Source organism: Berghia stephanieae, chromosome 1 (assembly GCF_034508935.2).
Source record: "Berghia stephanieae isolate SIO BIC M18660-M18661 chromosome 1, UCSD_Bste_1.3, whole genome shotgun sequence".
Classification (NCBI taxonomy): Eukaryota; Metazoa; Mollusca; class Gastropoda; order Nudibranchia; family Aeolidiidae; genus Berghia; species Berghia stephanieae.
Genome location: NC_088360.1, coordinates 42533707 through 42554897, shown reverse-complemented (window position 1 = coordinate 42554897; position 21191 = coordinate 42533707). Strand labels below are relative to the sequence as shown.

The window sequence follows — 21191 nt, the reverse complement described above, 5'->3', positions numbered from 1 at the left end:
ATATTCTTCAGTTATTTCAACCAGAATGGGACGATGATCACTTCCTGCCAGTTGTTCCTTTACCTGTTTACTGACTTTTCCGGTGAGATCTTCAGATATGAGAGTTAGGTCTGGAGTTGATGTTGTCTTCTTTCATGCTCTTGAGAAGTATGTATCTGGGTCATCTTCATTTCTGACAATTTGAAGCTTACTGTCTGTAAGCCAATTTTCAAGAGTTTCACCTTTTCTGTCTAAGTCATTGTATCCCCAGCTTGGGGAGTGGCTATTGAAGTCTCCCTCAACAATAAACTGTTCTTCTTCATTTCTTATGTTTTCAATTGGCAGATTCTCTGATGGTGGGCTGTAACAGTTATATATTGTGTATTGCAATTTGTTTTTGGTAATTTTTACAGCCAATATTTCAACAGATTCATCTGTCGTTATTTCATTTGTCGCTATGTCATTTCTGACGAAGATGATTACTCCACCTTTGTGCCGTTCTTTTCTGTCTTTCCTAAAATGTTGACATCCCCTTATTGAACACCTAATGTTTTCTGTGAGGTGTGTCTCCTGAATGCAAGCAATATCTATCTTCTCATCCTGAAGAAACTTGGAGAGGGCAGTCTTTTTATGTTGTATCCCTTCTGCATTCCATTGTAGCAATTTGATAGTTCCAGTAGTCCGTAACCTTGCATCTCCTACCCTGGTTCCACAGCAGGAGGGCAAGGTACCACCAGATCGCTTGGGTGAACCCTGTTTATCAGGGCTCGACGCTAGGTCCGTTCGGCGGGAATCCTCCTTTAAAAAAATGACATTGTCTTCAATCAAAATTTATGGCTTTGAGAGGTTTGATGTGTGGTGGAACAAACTGGTGCAGTTTCCCCACTATCCAGAAGATAGCTAGAGTAGTTTATCATCTCAATCAATGGCTCTAAAAGTGGGGGTTGGTGAAGTAAACATGTGGCGTAAAGAAAACCATTCATAATTTTCCTCCTTTTTCCCTTTTTGTCACCGTCAGCACTGTTTAATATGCTTTGAAGTCCAAAATATGATAATATGATAATATTGACTGAAATATGCTCAATGCAAAAAGTCAAGAGTTTGTAGCTAAAAGGGGAATAATGATAAAAGTGGAATGTCATTAAATTGTGTCTGCACCTAGATGAGAATTTTGAGTAGCCAGATAGATGATTGTCATCGGATTTTCATAAGAATTAAAGAAGCTGATATATAGAGAAGTGATAAGACATGGAACGAGATAAAAAAGTTAACTCAGGATAGAGAAGGGTGGAAACTGTTTGTCTGTGGCCTAAACCCTGACCCAGGGTGAAAAAGGCAATGATGATGATGATGACTAGCTTAATAAGTCTATATGAATTTGGTGAATGTTTCAAATTTTGTCATGCTCGCACGTTTTGAAAATATGATTTAAAAAAATTTTTTTTTTGGGGGGGGGGGGGGGGGGGGAGGATGAGAAAATAAGCATTTATATTTGGAAAAATATGACAAATCTTTTCAAATGGTTGAGATTGGTTGGCAAGTCTGGAGTTGAAGCCAGGGCAACCCTAATTTAAGCCCCACTTTCATTACTATATTTTCACACATACATTAATATGAAACCTTGTTTCGTTCACTGATACAATTAAATTATTCCTGTTGACTGTTTATATGTGAATTTCAATCCAAAAAATGTGAGCAGATAACAACAATTAAAATGGAATAGAAGCTTAAATTTAATTTATGAAGGCAGATGTTCAAGTTCCCCCACAAATTAGTAAATGAGGAAAAACACGTTTAAGGGTAGAAGTTTGAGAAAGAGAAGTTTTAGTGATGGTTTACAATTGAGCTTTAATTTCTTACAAATGGTATTTGCAATATATCAAGAAGATGAAGTGGATATTCCTTAACGTGTTGTTTGTAATGTGAAGCTTTAAAATTTAATGTTGAGAAAAGTTTTAATTCATATTTTCCCTTTCACTTATACAATTTATAACAAAGTGAAGTTATTTTTTGAAATATTTTATCATTGCTTCCAGAGTGATAGACTTGGGTGTGATGACTCCATGTGAAAAGATTATTGAGGCAGCTATAGAAGCCAAAGCAGGTAAAACTTGTATGATTATATCAAATATTTAAATTTTATTATGGTGACAATTGTTAACGCAGTACCAATGTTAATAAACATGAAAAAGAGTCTTTGAATTTTTATTTTTATCTTTTTGATTGTTTTTGTGTGGCTATGTGGTCCAGTGGTATGATATTTGCCATTATGGTTTAGTGGTATGACACTCATCCTGGGTTTGATTCCCGCTCTGAGCAGAGCAGAGTTTAGTCTTTGGAAAAGGCTCTTTACTCACTATTCTCAGGCATTAAATGAGTGCCTTGCTTAAACAGCATCGTCTTGTCGATAGAAAAAATTGTACTTTTGCCTTACAGGTGTTATGTTTTGTCCTACATGTTAAATTTTGCTGTTGGCTTTTGACTCCTTGTAAAGCGCTATGAGCAAGTTTGTGGATATTTGTGCTCAGGTTTTATTTATTTATTTATTTTTTTACAATAAAATGTTTCCAGCCCAGAATTAGAATTTAACCTTACAAGCCATTTATGTTATTTTACTGCATCACAGCAAAATTTTCATAGTTTTAGGGGATGGGGTATTTTGCAATAACAGTCAGTCTACCTCTTTTTATAGCATTACTAAGATATCCTGTGAATAACAATATCACTCCATTTGAATACAACACCGATAACATTATGGTAACATATCCGATAGAGATATCAACAGTATATATGGTAGGATAAAAAGGATGGTGTTTTATTGAATGGAAACAGGATGTAAAGAAAATAACGTTTTTATTTAGCGCGTCAAAAGAAAGTTGAAAGTTTAGGTTTACTTTCTGGGGTTTTTTTTTTGTCCACCTTTCATCCTTTACATTTTCTTTTCTTAATTGGGTGGATTAGAGTTGTTTTGATTGATTTTTTTTTTCCTGATCCTTTTGTTCCCCCATGATTGCATCTGTGACAAGGCTAACATCCAATCCAAAGGGTAGCAAGAATTTACAGGAACTGCTATTTGGGTCTTATGGCTCTGAAGAACTATTCTTGTAGGCTTTGATTTTGAGGTTGAAAGAAGCCTGATAAGTTATCTCTTCACTATAGGTGCTATGATTTTGATCCTACTCTACTTGCAATTTTGTTTTATGTGAAGAATTATTTTGATTGACATGTTTTGAGGGTTATATTTTCATAATTCACCACAGATTTGATTGGTATGTCAGGGCTGATCACTCCCTCATTAGATGAAATGATTCACAATGTCAAGGAAATGGAAAGAATAGGCCTCAAGATCCCTGTATTTATTGGTGGTGCGACCACCTCCAAGTTAGTACAATTGTTTGTTCTTACCTCTTAGTGTGGCCATTACACTGGCAGTATTGCTGTTAATTCATAAATCTATCTATTTTAGAGGACAATCTTTATCTTTCTTTTATTATTAATGTGTGTTTTTCATGAATTACATCCATGGGATTGGGGGTCTGGATAGCTCAGTTGTAGAGCACTCGCTTCACACAATAAGGGACTGAGATCGATCCCAGGTACATTCGAGATATTTTCTGACCCCCCTATCCACCCAGCAGTGATTGGGTAGCTAGCCTGTTAGATTTGGTGGAAAGTACTTTACGATAGACTAGTGTCCTATCCAAAAGATAGCATGTACTTGCTATTGTCCATTTCATGTTATAGAAACCAGGATAAACTCCGGCTCCATGGGCCTCATTGCTCTGAAGGACAACATTCATGGAGATGGTAGTTGTTTTTGTAGACAAAGTTTAGTGAGTTTTACAGTGCGTTACAGCAAGTCATATTAAATGTGAATTGTTATTTCTCATAAAGCTGACCTCCTTTTGATGACTTCTTCTTTTATACAGACAACACACTGCTGTGAAAATTGCCCCACAATATTCAGCACCAGCTATCCACATACTTGATGCCTCCAAGAGTGTTGTTACGGTAAGTAATAAACCAGTATCATGCTATGAATGATGCATTACATTCCCTTGGTTCATATGGTACAATTTCGATATTTTCCTGTCAATAGAGATTTTTGTTGCATTACAAAATCTTTAATAGTAATAGCTAGTTTATTAGATAGAAAAGTTTTCCAATACTTGTCAAACATACTGTTGACATTTTTGATAAAATGAAAGATTTGATTTTCAAAATTGTTTCATTTTAAATGGTCTGATTGGCTTACTGCTTATAGTCAAATGTAAAACTGTAATTAAAGTGATACATGTTCAGTTAAAAAAAGTATCAACCAAATATAGTTTTGAATAATTTGCTAGTGCATTGCAAGTGCCGTAAAACCATTAAAAACAAACAAAACAAATTTTGTAATGCAATACAAAGACTTGATTTATGATTGAAGGCTTTTCATTACTTCCTGTGTGTTTTTTTCCCTTAGTTGTCTGCATTAATGGATGACAACGTCCATGATGACTTGCTGGAAGAAGTCGCTGAAGAGTATGAAGAAATACGCCAGGAGCATTATGAATCTCTCAAGGTGAATTTTTATATCTGAAACACATGATTTGTTTCTTTTATTTGTGTGTTTATTTTTATAATTTGATATTTTTTACCTTACTTTTAGAAATATACTCAACTTTTTTCTGAAGATCGACAGTTTGAGTCTTTAGAGTGACAGTTTTGATCGTCAAATTTTGCTTTTTTTCTCTAAGATCTACAATGATAAAGTCCAGCTACATAAATCTATTTCAAGCAATATACAAATATTTTTTTGAGGTCATATTTTTTTCAGATTGTGATTTTTTTTCTGTTTTGATTCAGATTTTAAAATAATTTTAGAGCAAGCTTTAAAAAAAAATCTACCAGTGGGTTTTTTCTATCTTGATCTAAATAAAAACTGTTCTGAGGCGTTGAATTTTGCAAAAATCTGTCATTGTATTTTAATGCAACTTTATTTTCTTAATTTTTCATATGCCTGTGCATAAAAATTTCATTTGAAATGTTGACCAACTTCTGGAAAATCAGTGCTTAATGATTGACAAATGCTGTTTGTTATCAACTGAGTTAGATAATTAGGAATACATTCCAAATGTGGTCTAAATCCCTCGGGTGAAAACAGCTTTTTAAAATTAATTTATAAAGTGGCAGCACGATATCACAACATGACCTTTGTTTCACCCCCAGAAGGTACAGAATCTAAATCCCTGCTGTGCTGCGTGGCTCTAAATGAGTCACCTCACTCACTAGCTCTATTTGCAGTGCTGCACTTTGAGAGATGCCTTGGTTATTCCAGTCTTCCCTTGGAATAGACCTTATAGAACAATTTCTCCTCAGCAATGAATTAAGGGAATTTAAATTTTAGAAATTTATTAATGTATTCCATCACTCAATCGAAGGTATGATTGAGGCAATGAGGCTAGTTGAAATGACTGACTTATGGTGACTGATTGTGTACCAGGGGTGACTGATTGTGTACCAGGGCTTCATTTATTTGCAAAGTTTCATCACTTTATTGGTGATGTGGTCCTTCTTACATTTTGAGCTTTTATACAGCTCAATATCGCTAAACTTGCTCAAAGAGTTTTACAACGGGTCCCTAGCCAGCAGCAGTGCTTAACATATAAGATGAAATATGACGTCTGAAAGGCGGTGCTTATATTATTTTTGAAAAAGACAGTAATCATTACAGCCAGGAATTCCTTTTACATCTATGGTGAGAGAATCTGAGTATTGACCCTTTTCAGGCTCAACTTTGCTGCGTTCAAAGGGGGACTCAAACCAGGGATTTACCCATCCACAGCCAAATGTCATACCTTAAGACCACAAAGCTGCACAACATATCTGATAATTTTGTGCTTTTAAGTGGAATTGGAAAGCTTAAAGGTAAAGAACACTTCATGAAGAGGATTCTCTAAGATGAGTAAGCTGAACAAAAATCAGAACTTTTAGAAAATGTACAATAGTGGTTAAAGTTAAGAGAAAAATTGTTTTTCACTATTTTTTCCTAGGATCGCAAGTATCTGTCAATAGAGAAAGCAAGAGAGAAGAAACTTGTGATTGACTGGTCAGATACACCAAAGCCAGGTACTTTTATACACTAAAATGCTATATACATCATCGTAAAATAATTCATCCATCATATGTTGACAGATTAAAGACTTTAAACAGTTCCATCTTACAATTCAAGAGATTAAAGGATCTGGGTGGGATATTTTGACCTGGTGGGCAGGTGTCCTCCATCGCCTTATATCTTTTATATCTTATATATGTTTTCCAAGTTGCTTTCTGTTTTTTGTCTTGTACTGGGATCGCTTGGTTTTGTCTTGGCCCTTGCCAGAGTTTTTAGCTGAAAGGGGAACAGTCAGATGTTTAGTATTAGTTTCGGGAGGTGATTTTTTTTCCCCTTGTAAATCGTCTTTCTGTTATGTATTGTTAGTTATGTTTTCTTTTTTTATATATTCTGTAAATATTTGAGTGTATTCATCTTGGTGGGATCCTGTGCTTGTGTCTGGATGAGAATTTTAGGTGATCTCAAACTAAGTACACTGATGGTGTGCTATTGAAATCTACATCAGTTCCCTATTTGAACCAGTCCCTTTATCTTTATTTTTCTTGGGTACCTTTACTTGCAAGTCTAGAAATATTTCACAATGCCATATTCTTCCTTTTTAATGGCGCTGAAATGACCTAAATGTGACACAAGCGCTGTAAATCCCGTATAAACAAGAAAAAAAACAGATTAAGAAATGACATCATTCATCTACATACAAAATTTTCCATAAAATGTGCCTTAAATTAAAAAAAAAAAAAGTTTTCCTTCAAGATTGATTTTTGGCAAGAAATTCCCTCGTATAATGTATTATTGTTGTGGATCATCTTTTTACCCTCTGTTCTTTTCAATTGACGTGATTCATTACAATAGTTTTTCTTTTTACATATGTTAATGTTTAAATATATATATGCAGTGTATTTTAAATGAATATACTCTTGTTTTATACTACCTACATTGCCTCACATTTTTAAAATGTTTTTTTAAAAAAATATCTACAGTTCGTCCATCTTTCATTGGGATAAAAAAGTTTGAAGACTTTGATTTGAGTGAGTTGGTTTCTTACATTGACTGGAGACCATTTTTCAATGTATGGCAACTACGTGGCAAATATCCAAATAGGGGCTACCCTAAGATCTTCAATGACAAGGACGTGGGTAGGTTTGTAAAGCAGATTCCCAATCCTCCTGTATTTGATGAATTTATCAAATGTAGCTATGAGCAACAGTTACAGAGTAATTTTAGGAAGATGGTCTGTCTGTCCGAACATTTCAAGATTAGTCATTGTTTATGGTTATAAATTCCTTGGGGTTTTATTTTTTTTTCATAATAGCAAATTAGAATAGATATAAATAATTATAAATTACTTGTATCAAGGATGGATTACTTCCTATCATAGTAACCATTTATATATGATAATAATAGGAAATATTCTATTTCCGTGCATGGGTGATTAAAGTAATCTCCGAATGGTGCAAATCTCTGTATGATGAATGGAATCTTCACTGTTAGCTCATCTTAATAAGATTTTTGACATCTTTTGGTCATGAATTTAGATACATTGTCGTTAGTTTTTTTTTTTGAGGTCATTTCCTTATTTCAGAAGAATATTGCTTGGCTTAAAAGACCATACATAGGTTCAAGTAACATTTTAAAAAGTTTTATAATTTGATTCTACAATAGGTGAAGAAGCCCAGCGTGTGTTCAATGATGCCAATACAATGCTGCAGAAAATAATTGATGACAAACAGCTTAGAGCAACTGCTACTGTAGCATTCTATCCAGCCAATAGTGTGGGTGACGACATAGAGGTATATAATGATGATGGGAGTCTGATTGGAACACTCTATGGCCTGAGGCAGCAGGTAAGATGGTATCAATATCATGACCATCTTAATTTATTTTCTGAGATTAATGATATAATATTTTAAGTCTTTTATATTGTCAAAACACCTGGATTAGTGTAGTATTTCAGAAAAGGTAAACAATGAATAGTTTTGATAATTTCACTTTTCAGTGCTCGGATCCGCAAATTTTAAAATTTCCTCCTTTTAAAAACTTACATTTCCCCCAATCAAATATACTGGCAGTGAGAGACTTGATGTGTGTTGGAGCAAATATGAGCAGTTTTCTACTCTCCAGAAATTGGCTAGGGTATCAATGATAATTTTTCATCTCAATTGCTCTAAAAGTGGAGGTTAATGCAGTGCAAATTGGGTTTAAAGACAATCGTTCAAAATTTTCCCCCCTTTTCACTTTTTGTCACCATCATCACTTTATTATGTTAACTTATTAAAAGTAAATAAGTTATTTTGTGCATTGGTCTTTTGTCCCATTGAAGACAAGTTTATGTGTATTTGCATACCAAAATGTGTACTCCAAAAAAAAATGTCCTTTTACTCTTTTTCTACGACTTCAGGCACAGAAGGAATCAGCAGACAACTCATCCTATCTCTGTCAGTCTGATTTTGTAGCATCCAAAGAAAGTGGGATCAAGGATTATATTGGTTTGTTTGCTTGTACAGCTGGAATTGGAGTACAGGAGCTATGTCAACAGTGAGAAAATCTCTTTGAAAAAAAAAAAAATTTTTTTTTAGAAAAAGAAAAGGAACACATCAATTTTGTAACAAATCATGGCAATTACTTTACTCAACATTATTTTGGAGAAGTTGATTTGTCTTTCCGATTTCGAGAGATGAAGACCAAATAGAAGAGTATTAGATCAATTGTACTGTAAAAGGGAGAATCTTGAAAAGTTCAGTTATATTTCTTTTCTGAAAACCATCAAAACACAGCTTATAAATTATTCCCTTTTTTTTTGTATTTTAAAAAATATTTTTCTAGTGTCAATGTTGAAAAGAATAATTTGTCATCTTAATTTTTTTTTAAAGCTTGATTATTGTTACTATTTATTTATATCTTTTTATATAGCAATGACTATCCCGCACAAATCTTTGGGCCTCTTTTCCGCTCACGAAGTGCCCGAATTCGCGTCAAAATATGGGACGAAGCCCTTTCGTATATGCTATTTTAAAAAATTAATTACGATGCTGTTTATCGATGAATATGACTGAAAGTTGGCACACAGTTAGAAAAAAGGTCATTTTAGATTATGTCAAGCGACAAAACTCGTGCGATTACCAGAAGACCGTTAAAAATAGATTTTTACTCTTTGGAGTAAAATATTTCTAAATCTACCGGGCGTGGAGGTTTTGTCGCTGACAAGGTAATACATGAACATTTCTTCTTTTTAGTTGTAAGATTTCATATGAACTAATTTGCTCTTCAAGTTTCAATCTTTTATTCCACTTATTACGCAAGATACAACCAAAGGTCGAAAAAAATGCTGAAAAAGCGTCCCATATTTTCGCGTTTTTTTTCCTCTTTGCGGGTCATCCAAATAAATGAGACCTTTGAAACTGCATAATTTGTTTATTTATGAATGGATTTTCAAAATTCAATATTATTTTTACTCAGTGGAGATAGGGCTTTGATTTTAGACAAAAATTTTCCTCAAAAAGAGAAAAAAACATTTTTCATAGTCATTGCTATTTTATATATGTGTTGTTAGGTTATTAGATTTGATTTTATGGCAATACGGGTGAGGCAGGATTGATAATTCCTTTTCGTTTTTTTCATATTTATGTTCCCAATTTTAACCTAACATATTTTCAAATATTTTCTCAGGTATGAAAAGCAATATGACGACTACAGTATAATTATGGTTAAAGCCATAGCAGACAGATTAGCCGAGGCATTTGCAGAACTTCTTCACGAAAGAGTTCGTAAAGATTATTGGGGTTATTCAAAGGAGGAGTCGCTAGATGCTAATGATCTCCATCGAATTAAATACCAGGTAAGGGAATGGCCCGACATATTGCAATTGTTTTAGAGATTTACTCATTTGAAGGTCTCAATTTTATCCAGTAATCCATGAAAATATATCAGTTGCAAGGTTTTAAAATCAGATTGTCATAATTGTCATGTTTTCATTTACAATAGTTGCCGGAAATGTTTTCAAAAGTTTTTTAAAAATCTTTATTTTTTAAAGATATTGATGCAGTTTGATTGTAACATCATGGATTTTCCAGATATATTACTCAGAAAATCAGTAATCTTTTTCACTTCAATCTTTAAAAAGCTTGCCATAATAATTTACTAACAAGTTTTTTGTGAACTAATCTGTTTGGAAGGAGAATGAATGTGGATTTAATCATAATTTACTCTTCTTTCAGTTTTCTTCATCACTGACATTATTTTTCTAATCTGTATTTTAAATTTTCAAAAGTTTATTCACCTACCTGGACAAAATAATGAATGCCTTTACAAAGATCAGTAAAAAAATATTCAATCACCTTTTAAAGTAGAACCTCATGATATCACCGTGTTTGAGTCTAGGGCATATTACATGTTAGAACAACAAATAAATTCATAATCATCTATCATGTTTATTCTCTCCTAAAATTGTCAATTAAGTGAGGTAGATGGTATAATGGGGGTGCTAAAATAATAGATGGATGATCCTATCTATACAACTACAATCTGTAAGCGGAGTTGATACTGTTTGTGAGACACTACTTAAAATAGAATCTCTTGAACTGTGATACTGATTGACCTGAATTACACAGACTCATGGTTTAGGAATAGGGAGTTGTCATCATAGAAAATAAGTTTCATTCCTGTCAAAAAGTAAACAAATGGGCGAAGTAAGAAAATAAATGAATAAAAATTAAATACACACACACCTAAAACCATATAAAATAGCCCAAAAGGTCAATCAAAAACATTAATAATGATGATTTTCTCAGAAATTTCCTGCTGATTTTGCCATGTCAATCATTTTCCTGTGATAAGCGCTCAAGCCGCAAAGTGGAAGATCCAAGAAAAAATCATCATTGAGTCTTGTGCCATATTTTGACACCTTTGCTGGCACTTCCTTTCTTATGACATTGGCCTAGACAGACTGTCAACAATGACACAATATTAGTGGTAGGGGTTGGGTCCAAAAAGTTTAATTCATAAATGACTCTGGCAGAGTAGTAGAGAATCAGTTCCTTAAAATTTTTTTTTTTTTAAATTTAAGAAGAATATCCACTCTCTTGAATTATTGGTCTTTTATCTTTCATCTCCACCCATAGGGCATCCGACCAGCTGCTGGCTATCCAAGCCAACCAGATCACACTGAGAAGTTGACTATGTGGACCCTAATGAAACCAGACCAGGTTGGCATCACATTGACTGAGTCTATAGCCATGGACCCGGCTGCCTCAGTATCTGGCATCTACCTTGCCAATCCACAGAGCATCTATTTTGCCACGGACAAACTTTCCAAAGATCAGGTAACTTTAAGTTACTTTTTATTACACAACCCTCTACTCACACCACACACACACACACACACACACACACACACACACACACACACCTACACACACAAAGAAAGAAAGAAAGAAACCCACTTCCATTGAAATAAAGAATGGGCAGATACTTAAAATATAAAAAAGTATAAGATTTATGTTTATGGGATTTAACATTTCAAAAAAGAGCCTCGGGTCTCAAATATTATCAGTGGACAATCGCTGTGTCCAATATTTTTTTATCTATTTATTCATGTTCCATGGCCACACCTTCTTTTTCTCTTTCTTTTTACCTTTTTTAGAGTGTAAAATCATTATCAAATCTCCAAGTTCAGAGTTTCTCATGATGTTTTCGTGATTTAACGATGCTTATAATTTTAATTACAATGGAATAATGCTAGTTTATTTTTGTTTGTTATTGATTTCAGGTTGTTGACTATGCACAGAGGAAACAGCAAGACCTTAGAATTGTAGAAAAATGGCTTGGATCAGTCTTGGCTTATGATACAGATTAGATTTATGTAAAAGGTTCTCAGGTCATATTTTTGCAAAAGGCCATATGAGGCCCATCACTGTGAAATTCACAAATCCGTCATAGATCAAACTGACATTAAAGATATGTGTTGGCTCTCTAGCTATCTCAAGTGCCCATTGACTTTTATGTATCTTCAATATTGCTAACTTTCGTTGGTAATACATACCTTTCATGAATGGTTCCAGGGGGAAAAAAGATATTGAATTTTTATATGTGTTGGTTGTATTTTGAGGCTGTGCTTCCTCTTTGTTTGTATTTGTTTGGTGATGTTTTATGTATTTTGGGATCTGAATGACTGATGATGGGTCCTAGTTCTTAATGTTATATAACATAATTACTCCTGGATCATTTAAAAACAATAGTACAGATCTTATATTCTATACATTTCTCAATGGGAAGCCTATGGAGTTCTCTTAGCAAACCCGATGCAGATTGATTTCTCCTCTTTCTATAAATAAGCCTGGCAGCATAGTTCTGAAGGGATTTTATTTTGTCTTTATTTAAAGAAGAGAGGAGAGAATTGCAATAATCTAGCTTTGACAGGGTTAAGAATTAACTCACAAGGCAGTGCTGTCTCTTGTAATGATGAATTGTTGCAGTGTTCTTATGCCATTTTTATCCAGCTTAAATTACTCCCCCCACCCCCACACTCACACATACACTTACAATTCACAATTGGTTTTCTAATTGAGGGGTAAGAATATCATGGTTATAAAAAGTTCTGATTCTAGGTCTGAAAATGTGATGTAATTAGTGATCAATCACCCATCAGAATGGCAATTAAAAGACTTTATGAAATGGAAGAAGAAAAAATACAAAGAAACAGATCTTACTTCTTTTCTCTTGGGGGGGGGGGGGGGGGGGGGGGGGGCGCACAGGTTAACTCTGGATCATTGTTACAATTTCAACTTCATTCTTTTTTCTTTCTGATTCTGAAAATCTTTAAATATTGCAAATATTAGTGATTTTTACAAACACAGACAAGATTAAATGCGCTTTCAATTTCTGTATTTATACTTAACTTGTTATTTCCTATTTCAACTTTTATTTTGTACCTTAGGATTGAAAGGTCACAGATTGAAATCTGATCTTTTACGGGGCTCTGTTCCACAAAGTCCTATAGTTGAGGTGCCACCTTTTGAATGTTTTTTTTGTTTGTTTTATTTTTAAAGGGAGTTTACTTACAAATTTGCCTTCTGAGGTTGTCTGTGATACAAAAGTTTCTCCACCTGCCTGCATTTTTTTCTTTCTGGGCGGGTTCTTTTTGTTTCAAATCTCATGACTTTTTAATTGTTCTTTGTTAAGCCATTTGTACATAAATGTTATCTGTGAAATATACATTGCTATATTTATATACAAATTTTAAAAGAAAATTTGTACCATTTTTCATGAGAGGGTTGGTGTATACAATGGTGCAGGCTTGGTAATGATTTTATAAATTGGAGCCATTGTGGCTAAAATAATATGTATTAGAGAGCAGCTTCCTTCGATGACAAGAATGCCTACAGAAGGGAAGCATAAAAACAGTTGTTCGCTTTGCTCATTTGATTACAAGTTTATATTTGAAAGGTAGAAAAACTGTGTGGGGTTCCTGACCTCCCATAGTGGGCAGGGGGGTACATACTGTGTGTGACTGGGTGGGGATCCCGACCTCCCATAGTGGGCAGGGGGGTACATACTGTGTTTTCTATCCCCTTATATCTGTTTTCCAGCATGCTTTCTGTCTTGGTCTTGGCATGAGATTACTCGGTTTTGTCCTGGCCCTGGCTGGAGTCCTAGCTGGGAGGGAAACAGTCAAATGCATAGTTATTGTTTTGGGAGATGATAATTTTTTCCTTGTAAATCATCTCTCTGTTACAAGTTATTATATTTGTTATTTTTAATGTATAATGCAAGCATTTGAGTGTATTCTTCTTTGTTGGATTTTGTGCTTGTGCCTGGATGAGACTTATAGGTGATCTCAAACTAAGTACATTGATGTTTTGCTCTTGGAATCTACATCTGATCCCTATTTGTTCCCAGTTCCCCTTTGTCTTACTTTCTCTTGGGTGCTTCAATTGTAATTCTAGAACTTTTTACTATCCCATTTTCTTCCTTTTTACTGGCGTTGATATAACCTAAATGTGTTGCAAGCGCCGTAAAACCCTTAAAAACAAAAAGACAAAAACATACATACTGTGTCTTCTATCCCCTTATATCTGTTTTCCAACATGCATTCTGTCATTGTCTTGGAATGAGATTACTTGGTTTTGTCCTGGCCCTGGTCGAAGTCCTAGTTGGGAGGGAAACAATCAAATGCATAGTTATTGTTTTGGGAGATGATATTTTTTTCTTTGTAAATCATCTCTATGTTATGTATTATATTTGTTATTTTGAATGTATGATGTAAGCATTTGAGTGTATTCCTCTTTTTTGGATTTTGTGCTTGTGTCCGGTTGAGACTTATTGGTGATCTCAAACTAAGTACATTGGTGGTATGCTCTTGGAATCTACATCTGATCCCTATTTGTTCCCAGGTCCCCTATGTCTTACTTTTTCTTGGCTGCTTTAATTGTAATTCTAAATTTTTTACTATCCCATTTTCTTCCTTTTTACTGGTGCTGATATAACCTAAATGTGTTGCAAGCGCCGTAAAACCCTTAAAAACAAAGGTAGAAAAGATGGCTCCTAACGTAATATCGAGTGCGAGAAAAAAAAAACCTGGAAAAGTTTACAAGTCTGCAGCCACGAAACTATATATTGTTTAAGTCTGAAATTTTATGTCAATCAAACCCAATTATTCAAATTTATGTATACAATTTTTTAAAAGATTAGATTGGAAAATGTTAATTCCACGATTGTTTTCATAACCACATCTCAAATATGCCATATTGAGAATTTTGGACGGAATTCTCAAATTTTTATGTCATCTTTCGAATGTTATTTTGGTTAATGATCCATAAGATTTCTTTTATCGCGATCCAATTGATTTTCTAATGTCTTGAATAGTGAGTCGATCCCGTACTTTTTGAATTGACTCTTTTAACTCTGTTGGTGTGTAAAACGTACCACCCTTATAAAACATCAATGACCAAATGCTTTAGTCCATGGGATTCATGTCAGGGTACATTGGAGGCTATTCATCTTAGGAAATAAATCGAATATGATCTCTGCTCGTACTGAAAATTATTTAGCATTGTTAGAAGCAAAAGACTTATTCCAGACTTTGTCCTGATTGGTCATTTGTTTTTTAACCAGAAGCAGCAACTTCTTACACTAATTTAACTGCACTGCTGAAACAAGACGTTTATTTGGAATTTTTCAATATTGTGATTTTTATACAAGTTTGATTTAACCGGCATAGTTTCTTAACCAATAAAGCATTTTAAAAAATTAAACTTGGTAAGAATTAACTTAAGGTTTTGTTCTTGTAGCTTGCAAATTTTCGAATATTTTTTGTGTCTACTTTGTACTGAAATAGTGTCGTAATTTTTTTCCAATTTTTTTTCTCGCACCCTATATATCTTCACTGTTTACAGTATATACATGATCCAAATTATAGCACCTTGCTCACGAGAGCAATCTTAGTGATTATTACAATTTAAAAGAAACATCTCAGGATGCCATTCAAGGTGTAGCATCTTTCCGTTTACCATACTCAATTTTTTGCCTGAGAATATCCTTTTCAAAGTGTAGATTTGATCCTCTTTAAACTACTATTAGGAAATAAACTTTCACTGTTGCCTCTAGTGGCCATAGATTTAAACATAGAATAGAGAGGCATGGAATTATGATGGAATTGTTCTACCTTGCTCAGACACTTCCTTAAATTGTGTCATATGGTTGATATGCGCTAATACTAATAACATATTTATTACAATCTGATCTTTTACACAAATAAAAATGTAAAATTTACAATTGCTTTTTGGATACAATTTATTTATTATGCTGTTATAAGATATTGCGATGCAGATTTTTTTTCCCCTCTTCATTTGCTATTCTTTTTTTTTTTCTTTAGTTCTCTTTTCTGTTATTTATTTTCACTATAATTTTATTTTTTTTATGAAGCCACCCACTTTACTTCCTGCGGGACAGAGTAAGAATAATATATGGCATTTTTATTGCTGGAATTGAATACCGATGGGATTGCAATGTGCATTTTATGCTGATACACGGGGTGCCTAGAACAATCTGACTACCAATCTCCATGCATATAAAAGTCAAATGGGTGTTTAATTTTTGTAAAGAGATGCTAAGTGGGGATTTTGACTTGTGTCAAATCAGATATGGATGCACAGTGTGATCTTCAAGACCCACATTGATTTTTAAAAGTGACTGCAGTCATTTTATTGTTATAAATGACAATACGTTACTGTATGATATTTTGACATAATAAGTGAATCAACTCAGGGATAAAAAGTAAAGTAGTCCTTCAGGGCCATATGTATTGCCCATGGAGACAGAGTTTATCTCTCTCTCTCTCTGGGTGGGGATCCTGACCTCCCATAGTGGGCAGGGAGGTACTTACTGTGTCTTCTATCCCCTTATATCTGTTATCCAACATGCTTTCTGTCTTTGTCTCGGAATGAGATTACTGGCCGGAATCCTAGCTGGGAGGGAAACAGTCAAATGCATAGTTATTGTTTTGGGAGATGATATTTTTTTCCTTGTAAATCATCTCTCTGTTATGTATTATTATTTTTATTTTGAATGTATAATGTAAGCATTTGAGTGTGTTCCTCTTTGCTGGATTTTGTGCTTGTGTCAGGATGAGACTTGTAGGTGATTTCAAACTAAGTACATTGGTGGTATGCTCTTGGAATCTACATCTGTTCCCTATTTGTTCTCAATTCCCCGTTGTCTTACTTTTTCTTGGGTGCTTTAATTGTAATTCTAGAACTTTTTACTACCCCATTTTCTTCCTTTTTACTGGCGCTGATATAACCTAAATGTGTTGCAAGCGCCGTAAAACCCTTAAAAACAAACAAAACAGAGTTTATCTCGGTTTTTAGAGCATGAAACTGACAATAATAGCAATTGCTTACTGCCCTTTGGATAGGGCGCAGTTTATCGCACAGTACTTTCCACAAGATCTAACAGACCCAGCTATTCATTTACTGCTGACTGGGCAGAGGGGGGGGGGGGGGGGGCGGAAAAAAATCTTGACTGCACCTAGGATTGCGTTGGTCCCTTTGTGTGTGAAGCGAGTGCTTAACCAACTGAACTATCGGGACCCCCTTAGAGATGCAAATGTTTGTAGTTCAAGTCGTTCTTCTTACAGCTGCTGATAAATTTGCATTATGCTCAATTTTAATGAGCTAGAACTAAACTTTTTCCCATATCAAATCTCATGTTTTCAATGTCAGAAAGGTCATTTTATATCTGTTTTATATTTTCTTTCCTCAAAATGAGCTTTTAAAATCTCAATGAAATTTAAAGGCAATGTGATCTTCATTGCAGCGAAGGTCGCTTCCAAATCAATTACTTTTGCCGAAATTTTGCTTGAGATAGGATAGATCTTTTTTTTTTCTTCCTATTAAAAAAATATATTTAGAACACTGATGTTTGCAATGTTTATGGTCGTTATAAAAGAAGGCCATCTGTGTGGAATAGGAAAAAGTGCGCAAAATTGTAACATTTTATTGAAAAATCCAATTGTACTTAACATAAAATATCAGCACTTTTAATATACTATTGATATTTTCCTAAGTATTTTGTGTTGATGAGTGCACTTACTATGAGTGGATAATCTGTAGAGGAGTTTGAAATCGAAACGGGAAATATGGGTTTCTGTTATCGCACATTTGTCTCTTGATAAAGAAAAGGTTCAATTGGTTAAACTTTCTGGGCACTATTTAACCTTCATGATTTAGTCTCTTGGCCTGCCCATTCTTCAGTAGGAAACTAATAGGGACTATGTTGATAAGTTAAAACAATACTTTTAAATCAATAACATCTTGTGCATGTACTTGTGTGCGCATGCAAAGTTCAATTAAGGTTTGATCTTCCATGTGTGGCCACAAAGTAAAAATGATCATTTGTTTTAATCCATAAAATTTTTACATAATAATTTAGAGGCGCTTATCATGATGTTTGATCTGTTTGTTATAATGAGGTTGGAGTACAACAAAAATGAAATAAACAATGTTTTAAAAAAATACAAATCTTTTTAATATTCTTTTTAATAAAAACAAAAAACAAAAAGGCAATTCGATTATTTTTGGACTACAATATTGTCTTTTGACAGGGCCGCTGAATTCACCTTAAAATCACAGATACCTATAAATTGCGATGCGTTTAATTGCAAAACCATGCATTGGTGTCCAAAAAAAACAACAAAGTTTTAGCTTATCATCGAACTTTAAAAGATGGTAAGCATTAGGCTGACATCATATTTGAACTCGGGACCTTCCTACTCCAAGTCCAGCACCTTAACCACTACGCTACAGAGCTGCTTGTCAATATGGCAATGTTTAGTCATGACTATCTTAGAACTTTTATTTAATTTTTGAATGCCTCCTTTACTTACTCGTTTTAAATGTCTGTTGCCCGTAATTACTAATTGCTTTGTATTGGCAAAGCTCTACAGATATATTTTTATAGCATTTAACCAGTGAAAACGTGGGTAACGGTTGATCGGATGTTAAATCCAAGTTGTATTCACAGGGCAACGAGATTAAAGCTTGTCTGCGTGTTATTTTTAATGATAGCATTCGGGAGGCCCTCCTCGGATCTCGCTAATCACTTCCTTTAAAGATTTTTTTTTTCTCGGTGTTTATAGACTTTTTGGTGTCCAAGAAATCGCTATTTGTCAAGATATGGCAGGTAATCAGGAACTGAAATTAATTGTGGTGGAAAGTTGGTTGGGATCTTTTGGTGGGCGAGAGGTCACTTTTGTTGTTTACCTCCCATAGTGGGGGGGGGGGGGGTACATACTGTGTCTTCTATCCCCTTATATCTGTTTTCCAACATGCTTTCTGTCTTTTTCTTGGAATGAGATTACTTGGTTTTGTCCTGTCCCTGGCCGGAGTCCTAGCTGGGAGGGAAACAGTCGAATGCATAGTTATTGTTTTGGGAGATATTTCTTTCCTTGTAAATCATCTCTCTGTTATGTATTATTATATTTGTTATTTTTAATGTATGATGTAATCATTTGAGTGTATTCCTCTTTGTTGGATTTTGTGCTTGTGTCTGGATGAGACTTATAGGTGATCTCAAACTAAGTACATTGGTGGTATGTTCTTGGAATCCACATCTTATCCCTATTTGTTCCCAGTTCCCCTTTGTCTTACTTTTTATTGGGTGCTTTAATTGTAATTCTAGAACTTTTTACTATCCCATTTTCTTCCTTTTTACTGGCGCTGATATAATCTAAATGTGTTGCAAGCGCCGTAAAACCCTTAAAAACAAACAAAACGAATGAATTGCTCTAGAGATACAATATTTGTTATAGTCTTTGATAGGACCAGTCGTCTTTGTCCTAGTAGTAGTAGTAGTAGTAGTAGTAGTAGTAGTAGTAGTAGTAGTAGTAGTAGACTTTTGATCTGTTATCATAGGCCTTTACCCCGGGCGTTCTTAATACCTTTTGAATAAATTTGGTGACAAAGGGGCTTTTTTGAGATAAATATATGTTGTCACCGTTTCCCCGCCCCCTTTTTTATTCTATCCCTGTGTACAGTGGACTCCGGATAAGACGATGCCCAGGGGAACCGAGAAAAAAATCGACTTATCCGAAAATCAACTTAACCGGAGTGTAACCAAATGAGCAAAAACTCATTTGAACAAAGCAAACCAATCTAGAATAAGTATGTCCTTCATATCGCGCGGTCTCTGTAGTGGTCATGAGAGGCTCCTACCCCAATAGCCCCATAGAGGAATCAGAATACATAAAAATCGGAATTTGAGATAAAAAAGCGGAATCAACTTACTGTTATTGACTATGACATGCTTTGAAACAGAAAATGTAATAGACAATCCAAAAGTACTCAAATGATTAAAAATAAAAAATGTGTAAAAATGTACAGATTGTGTAAAGACAAAGAATGGGGTCAAATAATAATAGAGAACACACAGGTCCTGGCCGTCCGAGAGCAAAGCATTGAATGGATGGATTTAACCTTGTCAGGACCCTCCCCCCCCCCCATACACACACACACCTAATCAAGCAAACGCGCGTGCCGGTACACACACACACACACGGACACAGGGCTAAAATTAAATAGGGAAAGAAGCTGACCGTACTCAAATAATATTATTACCGATCGAAGGCAACATATAATATTACCAAGGTCATTGACCTCACGAATTGGAGTCACAATAATAATAATAATACTTCGGTCAACCCCCCTCCCAAAGATATAATATTATCCGACATCAGCAGCACACACTTTGAAGAGACTAATCAGACATACAAAATGTGTGTTGATTGACCATAGGAGATGACGAAATAAGCCATAGCTCACTTTTTTTTCGCTAGAGATTTTTTATTTTATTTTCCTCGACGAGAGAGGTGAAAAGCGGAATTTTTGCCTTGAATGTGAACGTATACCAATTAAGTGAAATTATTCCGCGACAAGTGGAAGGGTAGGAGCATCTAGGTCAAGGTCATGCTTCTTGTAAATCGTCGAGACAGAAATGGCTGGTATGCCAATTTCCTATGCGATGATTTTCTGTCGCGTGCCAAACTTTCCAAATGCATCGAATCTTCCTTTTCCGCGATAGGTTTGCCATTGTAGTTGTAGACTCGACTTGAATTCCTCTTGATAAAATTGATACTAATTAAGAGGGCCATTACATAGGATGGCCTGGGATTAGAACCAAAAAAATCATGAACTTGAAGTTGCGACATGTAAAATTTGAGATGGAGAAATTAATGTTATTCAATACTGCTCATGTACATTGAACACGGACGTCAGGCAAAGCACCTACATCACATCGATGTGTGCCAATCATTCGCGGATATTCTTAACCACTTAACATTCTTACTGGTAGCTTTTTTAACCAATGGAAATACTTGTTTATTTGTGATTTGTTTGTAGTCATGAGTGATAAGAACATCGACTTAAGCGACATCGACTTATGTGGATTTTTTTTTTTTTTACTAATGTTATATAGGAAGAAGGAGGAGGGACCAAGAAAAAAAATCGACTTGGGTAAAAATCGACTTAGGCAACGTCGACGTATCCAGAGTGCACTGTATTTGTTAATCCCTTCCATGAACATTTTTACCTTGTCCTCTTTCGACTCGCCCAACAGTTTCCTTTTC

At 34.7% G+C, this 21191-nt stretch overlaps 1 protein-coding gene across 1 annotated transcript in view; it reads left to right on the top strand.

The window, feature by feature from the left end:
• Window positions 1-15841, top strand: part of LOC144975070 (methionine synthase-like) — a 36579-nt gene extending 20738 nt beyond the window's left edge. Inside the window, exons 21-31 of the mRNA XM_078918765.1 lie at window positions 2016-2083; window positions 3240-3360; window positions 3909-3990; window positions 4445-4543; window positions 6015-6090; window positions 7057-7212; window positions 7739-7920; window positions 8475-8611; window positions 9743-9911; window positions 11194-11394; window positions 11841-15841. Coding sequence (XP_078774891.1) covers window positions 2016-2083; window positions 3240-3360; window positions 3909-3990; window positions 4445-4543; window positions 6015-6090; window positions 7057-7212; window positions 7739-7920; window positions 8475-8611; window positions 9743-9911; window positions 11194-11394; window positions 11841-11927 — 1378 coding nt within the window. The 3' untranslated portion in view covers window positions 11928-15841. The remainder of the gene's footprint in view (window positions 1-2015; window positions 2084-3239; window positions 3361-3908; window positions 3991-4444; window positions 4544-6014; window positions 6091-7056; window positions 7213-7738; window positions 7921-8474; window positions 8612-9742; window positions 9912-11193; window positions 11395-11840) is intronic.
• The last annotated feature ends 5350 nt before the right edge of the window (window positions 15842-21191 follow it).